Source organism: Aotus nancymaae, unplaced genomic scaffold (assembly GCF_030222135.1).
Source record: "Aotus nancymaae isolate 86718 unplaced genomic scaffold, 86718_ANA_hifiasm-v0.15.2.pri h1tg000049l, whole genome shotgun sequence".
In the NCBI taxonomy this organism is placed as follows: domain Eukaryota; kingdom Metazoa; phylum Chordata; class Mammalia; order Primates; family Aotidae; genus Aotus; species Aotus nancymaae.
The window spans coordinates 20,113,248-20,128,500 of record NW_026988463.1 but is presented as its reverse complement, the minus strand read 5'-3'; the positions used below and the strand labels follow the sequence as shown (position 1 = coordinate 20,128,500).

Sequence of the window (15,253 nt, the reverse complement as noted above, 5' to 3'; positions counted from 1 at the left end):
ATTCTCAATTTTATTCCCTAGCCCAGGTTCAAAATCTTAGTGTTAACCATAACATTTCCTCTTTCTACTTAAGCAAGCTTAGACTGAATGTTGCCTAAGGTACAAATATCAATAAATCATATTCCCTGCTCTCAAAGAACTTAAAAAAAATCTATACTAGAAAAAAATTTATACTAGAAAATAGGGCAAGTGCCACACAAATAACCATGATACAGATATACTACCATAAAAAAATGTGCAAAGTGTTACCAAGGGGGGGAAAATCACTTTAGGTAAGGGATCAAAAAAGGTTTTATGAAGATGGCAGCTGATATGCTTGGAAGATGGGTAGGATACTGATAAAACGGTGACTGGAGAGGATATTTCAGGTTGAGAATAACAAACATAGGAAAAGAATTACAGATGAGAATACAGATTGTACTTAGGAAACAGAAAGTAATACAGAGTGGCTAGAATGAACATCCATGCAGGGTAAAAAGCAGGATCTAAGGCCATTAAGTATTATAAAGTGAAGCTACATTGTGAAAAGCCTTGAATGTCTTTTGTTTTGTGGAAGATTAAGTCACTGAAGGTTTCTGGTACAAGCACATCCAATAGTTAAGAGCCAGGATCCACTGTGTGACATTAGGCAAGTGACCTCTGTATTTTTATAGGGCTATCTAAATAATAGCATTTACACAAGGACGTTGTGGGGATCAATTAACACATGTAAAATGTCTAGAAAAGAAATTGTCACAAAGTAAATGCTATGTATTTATTACTCTATTTGTCCTTTAGAAAGGATAAATAAGCTGCAATATAGAGAAATGGACTGGAATAGAAATTTCCCTGCCTTCTATCTGCCTTTATTCATGCCATTCCCTCTTCAAGAACAAGAACCACCCGTCTTCCTTATTAAATACTCATTATTAAACGTATCATCTGTTAAGCTCAAATTCTACCTCCTCTCTGATTGCTTGATCATATGTATACAATTTTATCTTACTAGAGTATAGGGTACCTCAAGGAGTTTTTTCATTTGCTTAAACATAATCTCTCTGATTATTTCTGTACAGATTTCTTATAGACCCCAAATACATCAATAGCATTTGTTGCAAGCCAGTCTGGAATGAAGTCCAATGGCATAGGGAATACCTATGGGAAGATTTTTTTAAATGTCCATAGTAAATTAAATATTTTATTAAAATAATACTTTGTAAATGAAATGGTCACATCTCTTTGATAGTCTAAGCGGCCTTAAAGATTTTTGTCTTTGGAAGTCAGTGGCCTGGTCAGCAGAACTGATCTGAACATGGCCTATGATTGAAAAGAGCTTCTATTATTATGGCTAAAATTAGACCCAACAAGGTTCCAGGTAAACAACTTACTGTGAATATATTGCAATAATGAATTTTGTTCTTCCTTTTTCTTACTTGACTCACCCAACTGCATTTTTTTCTATTCCTGTTCAATCTCTAACTATAGTAGTATATGGTCCCTGGTTGAACAGATCTATATTAAAAGTCAACAGCTGCCTTTTTGCTCAATATATATAACGGCAAGTGTCAAAATGCCAAATGTGACATTTTATTTATAGCAAAGCTAGTATAATGAGACACACAAAAAAGTGCAGCCTTTTGCTAATTAAAAAAAAAAGCAGCTATTCAAAGATACATCAATATACTTCAACAATGAATTGGAGTCACACACTGAAACTTCCCTTAAGCAAACTATACATGTTGTTTGGTATATACTCACAAGTACATGCAAGTACATTAATAGCAACACCCAAGGCCATATGTTCTTTATTTTGTCAACTTTAAAGCACTAAACCCCAAAGGAACATCACATTCTACTTGCTCATTGCATATCTGGCAAGAATTCTCCTCCGTGTAATTTACAGGTAACAAGAGAATACACAGTAAAATTTACAAACATAGTATATTTAAGTGAAATACACAGTAAGGGTATATTATTGAAAAATGATTTTAATCCAGGTACTGATTTTAAGGTATCTTGATATTCAAAGATCTTCAGGTTTCCTCATGGCTCTTATCAACGCCTCTTTAGGATTTCTACAACAGCTTTCCCAACATTACTTTTTCATCAGTTTGTAGTCGATAAAGGATGAAATAAGTGCTATTTTCAATCTGTTGTTATCAGTTGAATCAGGTTTTCTAATTATAAAGCCACTAGCTGCTTAGTTGGGTAAGGAATTCTAGAAAGTACTTGGAAAAAAAATGTGTAGCTTCAGAACTTGAAAATAAAACATTCTGACAACCAAAAAGACATGAATGTCATGTTATATAAACCATCACAAAGGTAAAGCTGTAAATATGAAATTTATACCTATATACTTGTCACTGCTATCAATGTACAACCTAATTTCCTGGGTTTCTTAGAGAAGCATATCAAACAAGGTCACTATGTAAATAATTATGCATTAAGGTTGCATGCTTAAGCTCTTATTTATAATTCAACAATAACAATTTCATAAACAGCTACACTTCATTACATGTCTAAATTTCCCCTATAAGATTAGGCAATATGGCCCACCGCCTAAGTATGTATTGAAATGGGTTATGGAAAAAATGAACTCACAGTTGCATTACAGAAGCTAGTAACTAGAAAAAAATTCATTCCATAAACTAAATTTTCAGTTATACTGTTTGCCAGGTTTCTATAAAGAACCAACTACCTCATATATTTCAAACTTATTTTCACACTTTGAGGTGAGAAAAATTGACTTGATACTCCAACTGTACTACCAGCTCTTAGACAAATTCCTTTAAAAATAACTTCTGAACTAAATGATCTTAACAATACACTGTGGTTAATACACTTTAACCCACAGGAGAACAAAGTTGGGGTCTAAACCTGCATAACTATTGGAAGAAAGAGGTATTAGCTCTGAATGACAGAATTTTTATTAATAAAAAATCCTCAACCTTAACTTGTCTAAGATCAATTACATGGCTAGTAAATAGTGGGGCTGAGACTTAGCTACATGCTGGTTTGCCCCAAAGTCTGTGCGCCATTTCCACTATGCTAGGCTGTCTTTCACTTAGAAAACCTCTTCAATCTGTTCTAAAAACATATAAACCCAAGTACTCCTTGGTTTTGGTACTTACATGTGTCCCATTAAGTGTATATTACATTAAGTGTAACTGACTATGCAGTCTCTCTTCCCAGATTGGACCCAGCTGGGCTCACGAACATTCAAATACAGACACACCATGTGGCCTTAAATCTCTTTCTGGAACAAGGCAGGGTATAAATAAATAAATAAGACAGACAGTACAAAAAGGAAACACTAAAAAATGCAAATGTTTTGATCTTTTACATAATAAATGACTAATATTTGAGCATTTACTATATACTGGACAATGTGCTAATCTCTCATGCCACATTTTATTTCCTCACAACTATCTTTTGAGGTATATATATCATCTCCATTTTATAGCTGAAAAATCAAATTACATGCCCCAAATCACAAAGCTAATAAAAAGAGAATCCAAGAATCAAACTGAGATATGCCTGACTCCAAATCCTACAGAACCATTTTACTATACTGTAACTGAAATACACACTCACTATTTATCAGGAAAGGGATTAAACAATGATGTTTTTGATCACACTAAGTGGAACAGTGGAGAACTGATGTATGTAACTATTACTACGCAAAATTTGAAAGGGGTTCTGGCAGCCAGATAAGGAAGGATGCAAGTATGGCCAATCTAACAAATGCATCAGCAGTTTTTAATTTTTTTTTCTTCTGAATTTCCTTCTTTTAGTGATTTCCATTTAGGCATGCCTTCTGTTCATGTTCTTGATCCTAAATTCCCCTTCTCCAAAAACATTTAGGCTTATATATATTCTCTATTCTGAAGTGGTTCCATCTCTGTTGGTAATGGTAAGAGATGATGTTTGGAACTGAGTTTGTAAAGGAAATATTGATGCTTTGTTCAGGAGATCTAATCTCCTATTGGAAAATCTGGTCTACACTGGGAATTCACAGTATCATAAATGATTTCAAGCTTTAAGCATGTCCTGTGAGTACTGTTTTTTGAATTTTTATTGATAATTCATTTTTTGAATTTTTATTGATAAAAGACCGTTTTTGAATTATTGCTAATTACTTGATATGCTGAAATATATTATACTGATAATGTCACTTTCTTAAAAATAAATTTTAAAAACATCTTATTTTCTTTTTTAAATTGTACTTTAGGTTCTGGGGTACATGTGCAAATCATGCAGGATTGTTGTACAGGTATACACATGGCAATGTGGTTTGCTGCCTCCATCCCCCTGTCACCTACATCTGGCATTTCTCCCCATGTTATCCCTCTCAGACCTCCCCACCCCCCTGCTGTCCCTCCCTTGTCCCCCACAACAGACCCCAGTGTGCAATGCTCCCCTCCCTGTGTCCATGTGTTCTCATTGTTCAACACCTGCCTATAAGTAAGAACATGTGGTGTTTGATTTTCTGTTCTTGTGTCAGTTTGCTGAGAATGATGGTTTCCAGATTCATCTATGTCCCTACAAAGGACACGAACTCATCATAAAAACATCTTTTAATCACTTTATCTTCATAGACTTTTATGCTTGAAAGTAAAAAACGGAGTGGTTCAAATGTCCACCAACTGATGAATGGCTAAATAAATGTGGTCTATTCATATAATGGAATACTTGGCAATAAAAAGAAATACATAGCCAGGTGTGGCGGCCCACACCTATAGTCCCAGCTACTTGGGAGGTTGAGGCTGCAGGATTGCTTGAGCCCAGGAGTTTGAATCCAGCCTGGGCAACATAGCAAGAGCCTGTCTCTTAAAGAAAAAAAAAATACCATAACATGGATGAACTTTGAAAACATTATACTAAGTTTAAGAAGCCAGTCACAAAGGATCACATAGATTCTACGATTGGAAATGTCCAGAATGGTCAAATCAACAGACAGAAAGCATATTAGGGATTGCCTAGGAGGCTAAGAGACACCTCTTAGCCTGATCTTGGAGTAATGCAAGTGTTCTAAGATGGACTATGGTGATGGTAGGACACAACTCTGTGAAGATACTAAAAGCCACTGATTTGTATACTTTAAATGGATGAATTTTATGATTATGTGAATTACATTTCAATAAAACTGTTTAAAAAAGAAATTTACTGGAAACAGGTTCAAAAGGCCAAGGAAGAAATTTTATTAATGTTTTTTAAATTCAAGGAGAACACAATCTCAAAACTTTTGCCCTTTTAGGTAACCAAATCCTGTCCTTCTCTGTAAGTAATGCTCAAAGTGATTATCAAAATGAGGTTCATGATAGGTTTGTTTAACAACTGATGTTAGAGTTCTTCCATATCAAAGTACCTTTGTGATCACTGGAACTCTCACAGTTCCAGGGAAAGGACTATTATTTAATAGTGTTCTATTACTTAATGAACAGGCCTGCTTGAGCAACCTGTAATTTTAATGTTTTAAACTGAAGATCTCCAATGTGTAGGCCAGGATCTACCTGCAGATCTTGAACCCTTATGAGACAGATGTAACACACCACAGTCCCTTATCTGAGGTTTACCAGGATTTCCTATGAAGTAGGTAGGAGCCAGCAGAATAGGAAATGACACCCCTCACCAAGTCTTTTACTTCCCTGAACACTTGCCAATCTTTAGACTTGAGGAAAAAGAAAACTCTCCCTCACAAAACGCCAGACATATACTGGGTTTTAAACAGGTAAGGCTTTCTCCTTCTTCCCAATTTTACTATCCATGAGCAATGGAGAGCAGGAGGAGAGGACAGAATCCTGTTAGCATAATACTGTTAGCTTATTTGTGTCTCCTCATGCAATCCTTGTCAGGTCATGAGAAGTGACTTCATCGGACTGTTAGTTTAGGAGAAAATACTGGGCATATGTGAACCAACATTTTGCCTTTGTAAGCACTCATGTCTCCTTTGTCATGCTAAAGTGTTATAGGGGCAGGTCCCCCAGTTCTGTCTGGGACTGGATAGTTAAGTTTGCTCAATTTTGAGGTGCAGGAGTAAGCCCCAAACATAAGTGACATTCTTCAATATCCTCTTTCCTAGTAATAAAATAATATTTTAGCCCCTAAGTACTTTATTCCTTTTTGCCCCTCAACTAGTTCAGAATGTAAGCAGGAAAGAGGATGTCAGCTTTAGAGACCCCCCTCTAAACAGTAACATCCCATCTAGACAATTTAAAAAACAATAAGAATGAAAATATCTTCAGAAATGAATACACTAACCTTAAATTAGTCATGACAAACTATATGTGAACATGATAACCACTTTAGGGAAATTTTGACGAGACATAAGGGAGAAGTTCTTTCAGATATTTGAAAGAGACTTTTGGGGAACATCTGGAAATCTTCATAAAGAACACAAGGCAAATCCATTTAGGATGATTAGGATTACGGTCACTGAAATCCTCACTGTGAAGAGATAATGCCTCCCTCACTAAAGGGATCTGTAGGCCATTTATATTTATCAGAGAAACAGCTTTATTTAACTGTTTATCTTGTTAAAATTAACTAACACTAAATTCCCACCCTCCAAAAAAGTCTCTTCAGGGGTGAGAAGAGAGTGACAGTGAAATTAAGCTTAAATAAGTTATTTAATAAATAAGTTATTTAATAAGCTTGTATAAGTCTTTAAGCTTATATAAAGCAAAGATTATCACTTTAAGATTGAAACCCAAGTCTCCTCCTTTCCCTCTTTGGTAATCTGGGGAAAACTCCAGCCACTGAAGAATTTTAATTTTATTTAAGTTAAGTAAAAGGTGTGCATAAATAACATATAGGTAATACTTCAATGAGGAATTTTCTTGAATGAAATCTTTGCAGCACTGAAACCCAAATCTCACATGCAAAGGAAAAATGTGAAAATGACTATTTTACATTGGCCAAATGTAAACATCCTAAGGAATCAGATCAAGTAATAGATGTCAAACTGCTTCAAAAACTATGAAGCATTATGTAAAATCAAACATACTGCTGTTGATGTTGAGTTCCAGCAACCAGCAGAAATTTGACCTGAGCATACAGAATTACATAATTTTGCCACTGTATTCATCTACCATTTACTATTTCTGGTTACACTAACAGAAAGAGTCCTTATTAGCGTGCCTTCCCTCACATTCTTTCCCAATCCATATAATATGATCTTTTCATATCTTCAAAAGTTTGTGCATAATCCACAAGCCATTAGAACAGGTGAAATGTTAAATACACAGGTGAAAATAAAAGGAATGTACTTTCTCTGTATCTAGACCAGGACAATAAAAACATGAAAAACTATGCTGTCCAAAGTATGGTCCATAATCTTAGAGTAACATAGTTTATCAATAGGGATTTTAGGAAGTTACTTTTTTAAAAAAATTTCCTTCTATGGTAGTTCAAGTAGGAGCTGAGGACAGAGATGAGAGTATGGAGAGGTGAGACTGGAAGAGAAAGAATAGCATGGAAGCGGCAGAGAAAGTCCAAAGCCAAGAGGGACGTACATTTAACTTGTTCTAAGCCTGGCTGTATTATTCTTAATGTTTCCTTATTTCCTAGAATATCTAATAGAAGAAAATGTGTCATTTCTCACAGCTCTGGGCTTTCCTTTCAAAACTGGGATTCTGACACCTGTTCTTATAAACTAGAACAGCAATATAACAATATGTAATTTTTGTTGAGCATTTACTGTGTGTCAGGTACTGTTCTAAATGTTTTACATGGATTAACTCAGTTAATTATCACAATATCCCAATAAGATGGGTACTTTTATTATTCCTACTTTACAAAGGAGAAAACGGAGACAGAGGTTAAAGAATCTACCCTAAAGCCATAGAGCTATGAAGTGATGAAGTCTAGTCTTGAATTCTGAAACTTTCCCTAAGTAGTTCACTCCAGTGATTTTCAAGCTACATTCTGCAGACTCTTTCAGCTCCAAAAGTTCTACTTCTAAAATGCATTTTACCCTGTTTAAAAACAGCAATGAAAACATCACAATCAAAACTTTATAGACTGAATATAACACACTAAAGGGAACCAACACATTAACTTTTTGTTGCCAGGTTATGTTGCTTCTGTGCAGCCCTTGAAATAAAGCTAGACCTGTCACTGAGCTCTTACTTGAACTTCTTGTAAATGTTTCATTGATTTGGAAGGTGTAACTCTGCACTTTTTTAACTGAAGACTACATCTGCCCGCTCAGGTGAGACTGTACAGCATACAAGCTCAAGCACAAGAGTGAACAAAGGAACATATTGTCCCATTCATTTTATGTTTTGGGGGGTTTACCGCCTGATATACGTAAGGCAAGAAATACATGCTAGATAAGAATTTAAAATTTTTCCTATGTTCCTACTATCTCTTATTCCTCTTTCTAGCTATAATATTTAATGGAATGGTATCCTGAGATGGCAGGGGAAACTTTTAGGAAAAAAAATCACTTCCCCCATTCCACATCAGCTCCACATTTTCACTGTTACACTCTGGTCCTTGTGCCTACGATCCCCTGCCATTCCACTTTGCTGGATCGATCACTTCCACTCTGACTGGAGTCCACTGTTCCACTGGCCATGTACCATCTGCTATTCGACTGACCAATTCATTAGTCTTTATCTACTTTCACTCTTTATCCAGCTGATACTCCACAAGCCATCATTACAATACTTTGGCCACTATCCTAAATACCTTGGCTGCTGTCATTTCATTGTGTATCTGGCAAACCCCAAACTTGAATGAAGCCTTCTACTGGCTTTCACATTATTCTTGATGTTTCCTTATTTCCAAGAACGCTTGGAAAACTCACCTACCTCAATACCAAAGTAACTGAGCACTACTAGAGAAGGTCAAGAGAGCAGATAGGTGATCACACTATATGTCCATGACCATCAACTTCCACGAGGCATCAATGCTGCTAGATGATCCTCCTTATCACCGTTGACAAGCTTTCTCTGCAATTACTTTTTTTTCAAACAGTTTCTATTTCCTGAAACCTTGGACATCCATTCCTTCCATCTCCGTGGCAACTCATAGCCAATTTTGCCTCCAAATTTGAAAGAGTTATACTCATCCTATCCTTGCTTTCTTCTGAATACAAGTGGAGTTTGCCCTTTTCTTTTCATTTTTTAAAGACATAGTGCCGTTCTGTGGCCCAGGCTGGAGTGCAGTGGCTGAAGGGCAGTGGTGCAATATCAGCTTACTGCAACCTCTGCCTCCCAGGTTCAAGCGATTCTCTTGACTCAGCCTCCCGAGTAGCTGGGATGACAGCCATGTGCCACTGGACCTGGTTAATTTTTTGTATTTTTCGTATATTTGTATTTTAGGGTCTCACCATGATGGCCAGGCTGGTCTCACACTCCTGTCCTCAGGTGACCCGTCCACCTTGGCCTCCCAAAGTGCTGGGATTATAGGCGTGAGCCACCGCATCTGGCTATGCCCTTTTCCACCTTAAGGAATGTTACGCTATCACTTATCTTTCTTCTCTTTTACATGTAACAATTCTTCTCTTTCAACTGTATCTTTCTCATGGACATTTGTTCTATTTTATCTATTGGGATTCTATCTAAAACTTCTTTGTAAAAAGGCGTTTCTGCTAGAGCACTGAAAACACTTTTCCCCTAAGTATGTAAAGCCTGAAAGTCTCATAAAAGGAGTCAATACACATATAAGTAGAATAACATCAACAGGTCACGAACTAGATGTCACACATGTAACCGTGTTGTCTGGCAGCAACAATATTTTCAAAAACGAAGCCCACAGTACCACCAAATTCGAAACCATCCTGATCCTTTCTTCATATGTTTTACAATTAAGAGCTCTTGCTAAAACTCTATAGGCAAGAAAAGTAGCAGAATTTTTAGAGTGTTATTTTAATAACCAGTGAATCTGACAGCATGATTTTGTGTTACTAGGTCTAGATTGGGGGAGAGAAGGGAGGGAGGAGGAAGCAACAAATGTCCCAGCTACCACTTTTTTTTAAGAGCTAAAAATACTGCAGGATAAATACAGAACCATAAGTAATACTTAAGAAGTTTTGACAGCACAGTGATGCATTTTTATAAGAAATTATCCACGGAGGGAGCCTGACATTCCCAACCCCCCCAACAGTTCCTTCACCTGCACTGAACAAGCAGTTAAAAAACAAGACCATTCCTTAAATCGGAGCAGCTCTCCTGACAGCTGTTTACATTAATTAAGGTTTGGTCTCACAGGTCTGGGAGAAGGGGAGGAGAAAGAGAGGCGGGGGACTCAGGGAAGGAGGAGAGGTAGCAGGGAAAGAAGGGGCCCAAGCTGAGAAAAGTCTGCGAAGCGCATTCACCTGGGGTATCCTTCAGAAAGATGCCCGCCTCTTTCCCGAGGGCACCACCTTGCCTCTCCCGCCCACAGCTCTGTGGCGTTTACAGCAAGCACTGCTACCGCTGCCGGGCTGCCTGCAACTCTAATGTGTTATTTAATTTTGTAACTACTATTAAGATCTCTCCAGCGTTTTTGTGATGTGCTGGAATGAAAGACGCTCCATAAAATGAGGTTTATTATTAGTAGTATTATAGCTCCCGGGCCTAAAATAAAGCAAAATTATAACCACATACATACTTCAAAGGGAAAATCCGAAGCCACAAGCGTCTCAAACACTGCCAAGCGGGCAGGGGATGGGCGGGGGCGGGAGGGACAGGAGGGCTCCATTCAGGCGCCCCCCTCCACTCCCACCAGCCCCACCAGCTCTCCCAGCACCCACCATTCACCCTGCCTGGTGGGGTCAGCGCCCGCAGCCCGGCACCTCGCCCCCGGCCGCAGCTTCCTCTAGTGGCGGAGGGTCTGGGGTCGGACCTGACCCCTCTCGGCCTCCCCTCGCCCACCAGCTCTCTAGTGGCTCCCGCACTGCCCTGCAGGCTGCCTCACTTCCAGCCCCAGCCTCTCCGCCTGGTTTCTAATTCCCTAGCAGGCACCGCAGTTTCCTCCTGTCTCCCACCTTGACTTTTTTTTTTTAAATCCAGAACGAAGCTCCTTCCTCCACGATCCCTCACGTCGGAGGGCTGCTCCCCTCCTCCCCGGTCCGGGACCCTTTTCCCGTCCACCACTTTTCCCGTCCTCTTCTCCGTCCCCTTCCTCCGCGGCCCGGGTCTCCCCTCCGCCCCCGGTCTCCTCAGGCCAGCCCCTGGCCGGGACCCTCCGCCCCGTCTTCTCCTCAGCCCGGGTCTCCTCTCCCTCGCGTCGCCCTCAGCCAATCCCCCGCCCGGCCCCGCGCGCCCGCCACTCACCCGCGGACTCCCCGGTGTTGATCCAGTCCGGGTTGGCGATGCTGGCGATGGCGAAGATATCGGCGGCCAGAAAGAGACATCCTGAGATGATGGTCAGTTTATCCATCTCCCCGCCCCGCTCCCCCCACCCCCCGAGCCCCGGACAGGCAGCGGCCTCACGCCTCCCGCCCCATGGGCCGCCGCCGGGGCCCGGAGTCCCCGCGCCGCTGCCTCGCGCCCCCTCAGCCTCCGCGCGCCGCTCGCGCCCTCCGCGCGCCCGGGACCAGCAGCCGCGGCGCGGCCCGCACAGACGGAACCGCCGCCCGCCCCGGAACTGCTCGGCCTGCCCGCCCCTCACCCGGAAGCGAAGCCTCGGCTCTGGAGACGCCGGTCCCGGCTCCCTGGCCGCCGCGCCCCTGCTCCGTCCTCCCGGCTCGGCACTCCGCCGCGCCGCCCGGGCCCTCCCGGCCGTCCCGGGCCCCTCCCCGCACTGCCCGCCTCCACGCTCTGGACCCGGACCCGACCGGCCGGGCTCCGGTCCCTGCCCGGGTCCCGGTCTCTTCCGGCAAGCCACGCCACCTCTTGCCTTTCTGCCCACTAACAATAAGATTGTTGTCGTTCTTGATGACTGTTTGGGCATGGGCTACTCCCCCTCCTGAGCCCCTCAAAAGCGAAACCGGAATGGGAGTGGGGAGCCGCCCGTCTTCCAGCAGGAGGGTGGTGCCGACTCCCGCCGAGTGACTCCGGGTCCCGCGCGGTCCCTGTCACCTTGTATTCTCATTGCCCGTTCCGCGGCTGTCAGCTCCCAGGATTGCCCCATTTAGCTCTCGACACCTCCTCTGCGTCAGGCGCTGTAGGTGCAGAGGTACTGGGGTGGACAGAGGTAAGGCTCCTGCTCTCGGTGAGCTCACGTTCCGGTGGGAAGAGACAGAAACACATTCAGAACCTATCTGTAAAATAAAGATAATTTCAGGTGCCGATTCCTGAATTCAGTGGAGGTCAATGTGATGGGAGTCGGGGCGATACCTGCGACAGGGAAGGATGCATTTCCGCTGAGACCATCAAGATCATAAAGACCTGCACTTTGAAGACCTCACGCAAGACCGGACAGAGGGAACAGCCAGCACAAAAATCATTAGGGGTGGGGGGCAGAAAGAGATCGGCGGATCCAAGGGATTGCAAAATGGCCTGTGTGGCGGGAGAGCAGTATGACAAGAGGTAGGCAGAGGCCAGGTGTAGGGCTTTGGGGGCCTTGGATTTTGTTCTGAGTGCAATAAGAAGGTAATGGAGTTGTTTATAGGAGAGTCCCATGATCTTATTTAATCTGTGAAGATCCATAGTGTAGCTTGCATGGGGGAGAGGCGAAGATGACAACAGGGACGCCAGTTAAGAGGCCAAGTAGTCCACGAGAGAGAAGTGTGGCTTTGGCTAGGGTGAGAGTAGTGAAGATGAAGAGGAATGGACAGATTTGGATGTTTCATAGATAGAGGGATAAGGGGAAGGAGTTGAAAGAAAGAGAACTCAAGAATAACTTTTAAGTTTTTGACCTGAGCAACCAGGTGTTATGATCCCGTTTACTGAGTTGTGTGTGGAGCGTCTTAAGTTAGATGAATAAACAGGAAAAAAAAAAATAAGGCATTTGCATAATCTGTCAGCAAATTATGTGATGGTGTGGAGGTTTTGTTTTCTTCCACCGCTCATGGGCGGAATCACCACTAACCCTGACGTTTGATCCAGCTCTCCCTAATAGTACTCCGTGCAGCAGATGGAGTGAAACACTCATTTTCTCCTTAAATGCCACATAGGTCCTCTCTAGAAAGACCTAGAAGAGTGACATCTGTCTCTATTTTTGGAATGCTTACATGTCCACAAAATTCAGGAGGTTTCAAATTCCACCAAATCCAACAGCCTTGCAGAAATGTGCACAGAGTTTTAGTACAACTTCATAGCTTGGAGAAGGAAGGGTTTGATTACTGGGCTATGTAGACTTCTGTCCAAACGTTGGTCTCTTGGGGAAAAGGATTTTTTTTTGTTGTTGTTACTGTATAATTTATTTTTCCTCTGCCAAAGAAATTGACACAAGATAATTGATATAGTCCAAGAATCCAGATATAATGCGTATGACATTACTGCAATAGTCTTCAGTTTCTTTTTTCTTTTCTTCTCTTTGTAAGTACTGGAGAAGTTTAATTGAGTCATAGTCTTGGCTTCTTGTTGGGCTTTTCTATTGCCCAGTGATAGAAAAAACTGTAACTATACAGGACTAAATTCCCAGATAATATCCACTAATGTTCTCTACTGGCCAGCTTAAAAGAATCCCAGAGCTGAATGTTAGAACAGTTTGCACCTATTCTAACTCCAGCTGAATAGAATGATGATTGGGTTCTTGTGTTTAAAATAAATACATGTAGCTAAGCACGGTGGCTTGCACCTATAATCCCAGCTAATTGGGAAGCTGAGGTGAAAGGATCACTTGAGTCCAGGAGTTCAAAACCAGCCTGGACAACACAGTGAGACCCCTGTCTCTAATAAATTAAATAAATAAATAATAAAAATCTTCATTTTACCCTCTACAATTTGTTCTGGGTCTAAGATTAAAGCACAAGAACAACCAGTATTGAGTTATAAGAATCTAAAACATTTTTACATTAATGGCTGCACATCAGTACAGATAATAGTCACCTATTCCATTCCTTCCTACCATCCAGAATGGGAGGTGGGGTTGGCAGAAGCCAAACTGTTTACAGACTTCCCATTAATCCTTGTTTTTATCCCTGTATCTCTCTCTCTCTCTCTCTCTCTCTCTTTTTAGTTAGAGATATGGTCTCACTATGTTGCCTAGGCTGGACTTGAACTCCTGGCCTTAAGTGATCCTCCCACCTCAGCCTCCCAAGCAGCTGGGACTACAGGCCCACAACACTGTGCCTGGCTGGTGTTTCCAAGTCCCATCTCTGAGATCTGTAGGACAGGTCAGTTACCTTCTTCCCTATATCTCTGTCTAGATTTTGGTACAGGCAAACCCTAAGGGTTTGGGAGAGGTGATGTAGTGAAGCAAAGAGAATACAGAACTATGTTCTAGTTCCTGCCCTGCTACTGATTTGACCTTGGGAAAGCCATGTCATCTGGGCCTTTTTCCCCCAGCTGGCCTAACAAGACTCCTGGACTCAGTGACAGAAGCATCCCATCTTTTCACCCACCCCTAAGCAGAGCAGCTGGGACTTCAGAAATGAGCCACGAGGCTCCTTATGGCAGAAAGCCTTGGGGACCCAGAAGAACATAGAGGGCTTCCAGGAGGGAGCTGTGCTGGCAGCCTGAAGTCATAAATAGTCATTCTGCAGCTGTTAAAGGGCCGTGAACATGGCATGCTTTATTATGATGGAGGGTAGGCCTTGGCCAGAAGAGCTGGGACCGCAGGGAAAGCTGTGGAAGAGACTGTGTGATCACTCTTCTCTTTAAGGAGTATCTTCAGCCTGACAATAAAGAACACACTGCCGCCCTAGGGGTTAAGTTTACCGTGTGGGCCAAGAGCATGGTGGATGCACCACACATGTGTACCTGGGGTTTGGGGGTTAGAGAAGACACAAGAAACTAAATCCAATGTTAGCAGCTCGTGCCCGGGTTCAAATCTAAGTTTGTTTCATGGATTGGTTCCCTTTGAGCAGACTCAGAAATGAGATTATTGATTAGTGTGCAGGAAGTTTATTAGAGAGCCTTTGAAGATCAAGTCCTCTGGGGGAAAAGGAAGCAGGGTGGGAAGAGGGAGAAGTCAATCTGTGCTGCCGTCACAGGAGGCTTTGGCAGACCCCAAGGGAAGCTCTGAAGCTGGGATAGCTGCTCTGAGTTGGCCTGAGTTGGAGTAAAGGGGCCAAGCCTTTTCATCCCTGCAGTGACCTGCCATGGAGCGTGAGCTTGGAGGGCAGCTCAGTTTGGACAAAGACAATTCCTCAAGAGGACTGACAGCTGAGATTGTCAACCTACCACCCTCCTAGTAGCCGGGGAATGGTCCTTCCGTCCTGACTGAGGCCGTGTAG

The 15,253-nt window shown here is 41.9% G+C and overlaps 1 protein-coding gene and 1 long non-coding RNA gene across 2 annotated transcripts in view; one reads left to right on the top strand and one right to left on the bottom strand.

The window, feature by feature from the left end:
• MOSMO (modulator of smoothened) overlaps positions 1-11,362 on the bottom strand; it is a 72,335-nt gene extending 60,973 nt beyond the window's left edge. The window contains exon 1 of the mRNA XM_012464467.3: positions 11,244-11,362. Within this exon, the coding sequence (XP_012319890.2) occupies positions 11,244-11,349 (106 nt within the window). The 5' untranslated portion in view covers positions 11,350-11,362. The remainder of the gene's footprint in view (positions 1-11,243) is intronic.
• Positions 11,363-11,738: 376 nt separating this feature from the next.
• Positions 11,739-12,860, top strand: LOC105725589 (uncharacterized). Its single transcript, XR_001109316.2, has 2 exons — positions 11,739-12,105; positions 12,196-12,860. It is a non-coding gene; the product is annotated as an uncharacterized LOC105725589 (long non-coding RNA).
• The last annotated feature ends 2,393 nt before the right edge of the window (positions 12,861-15,253 follow it).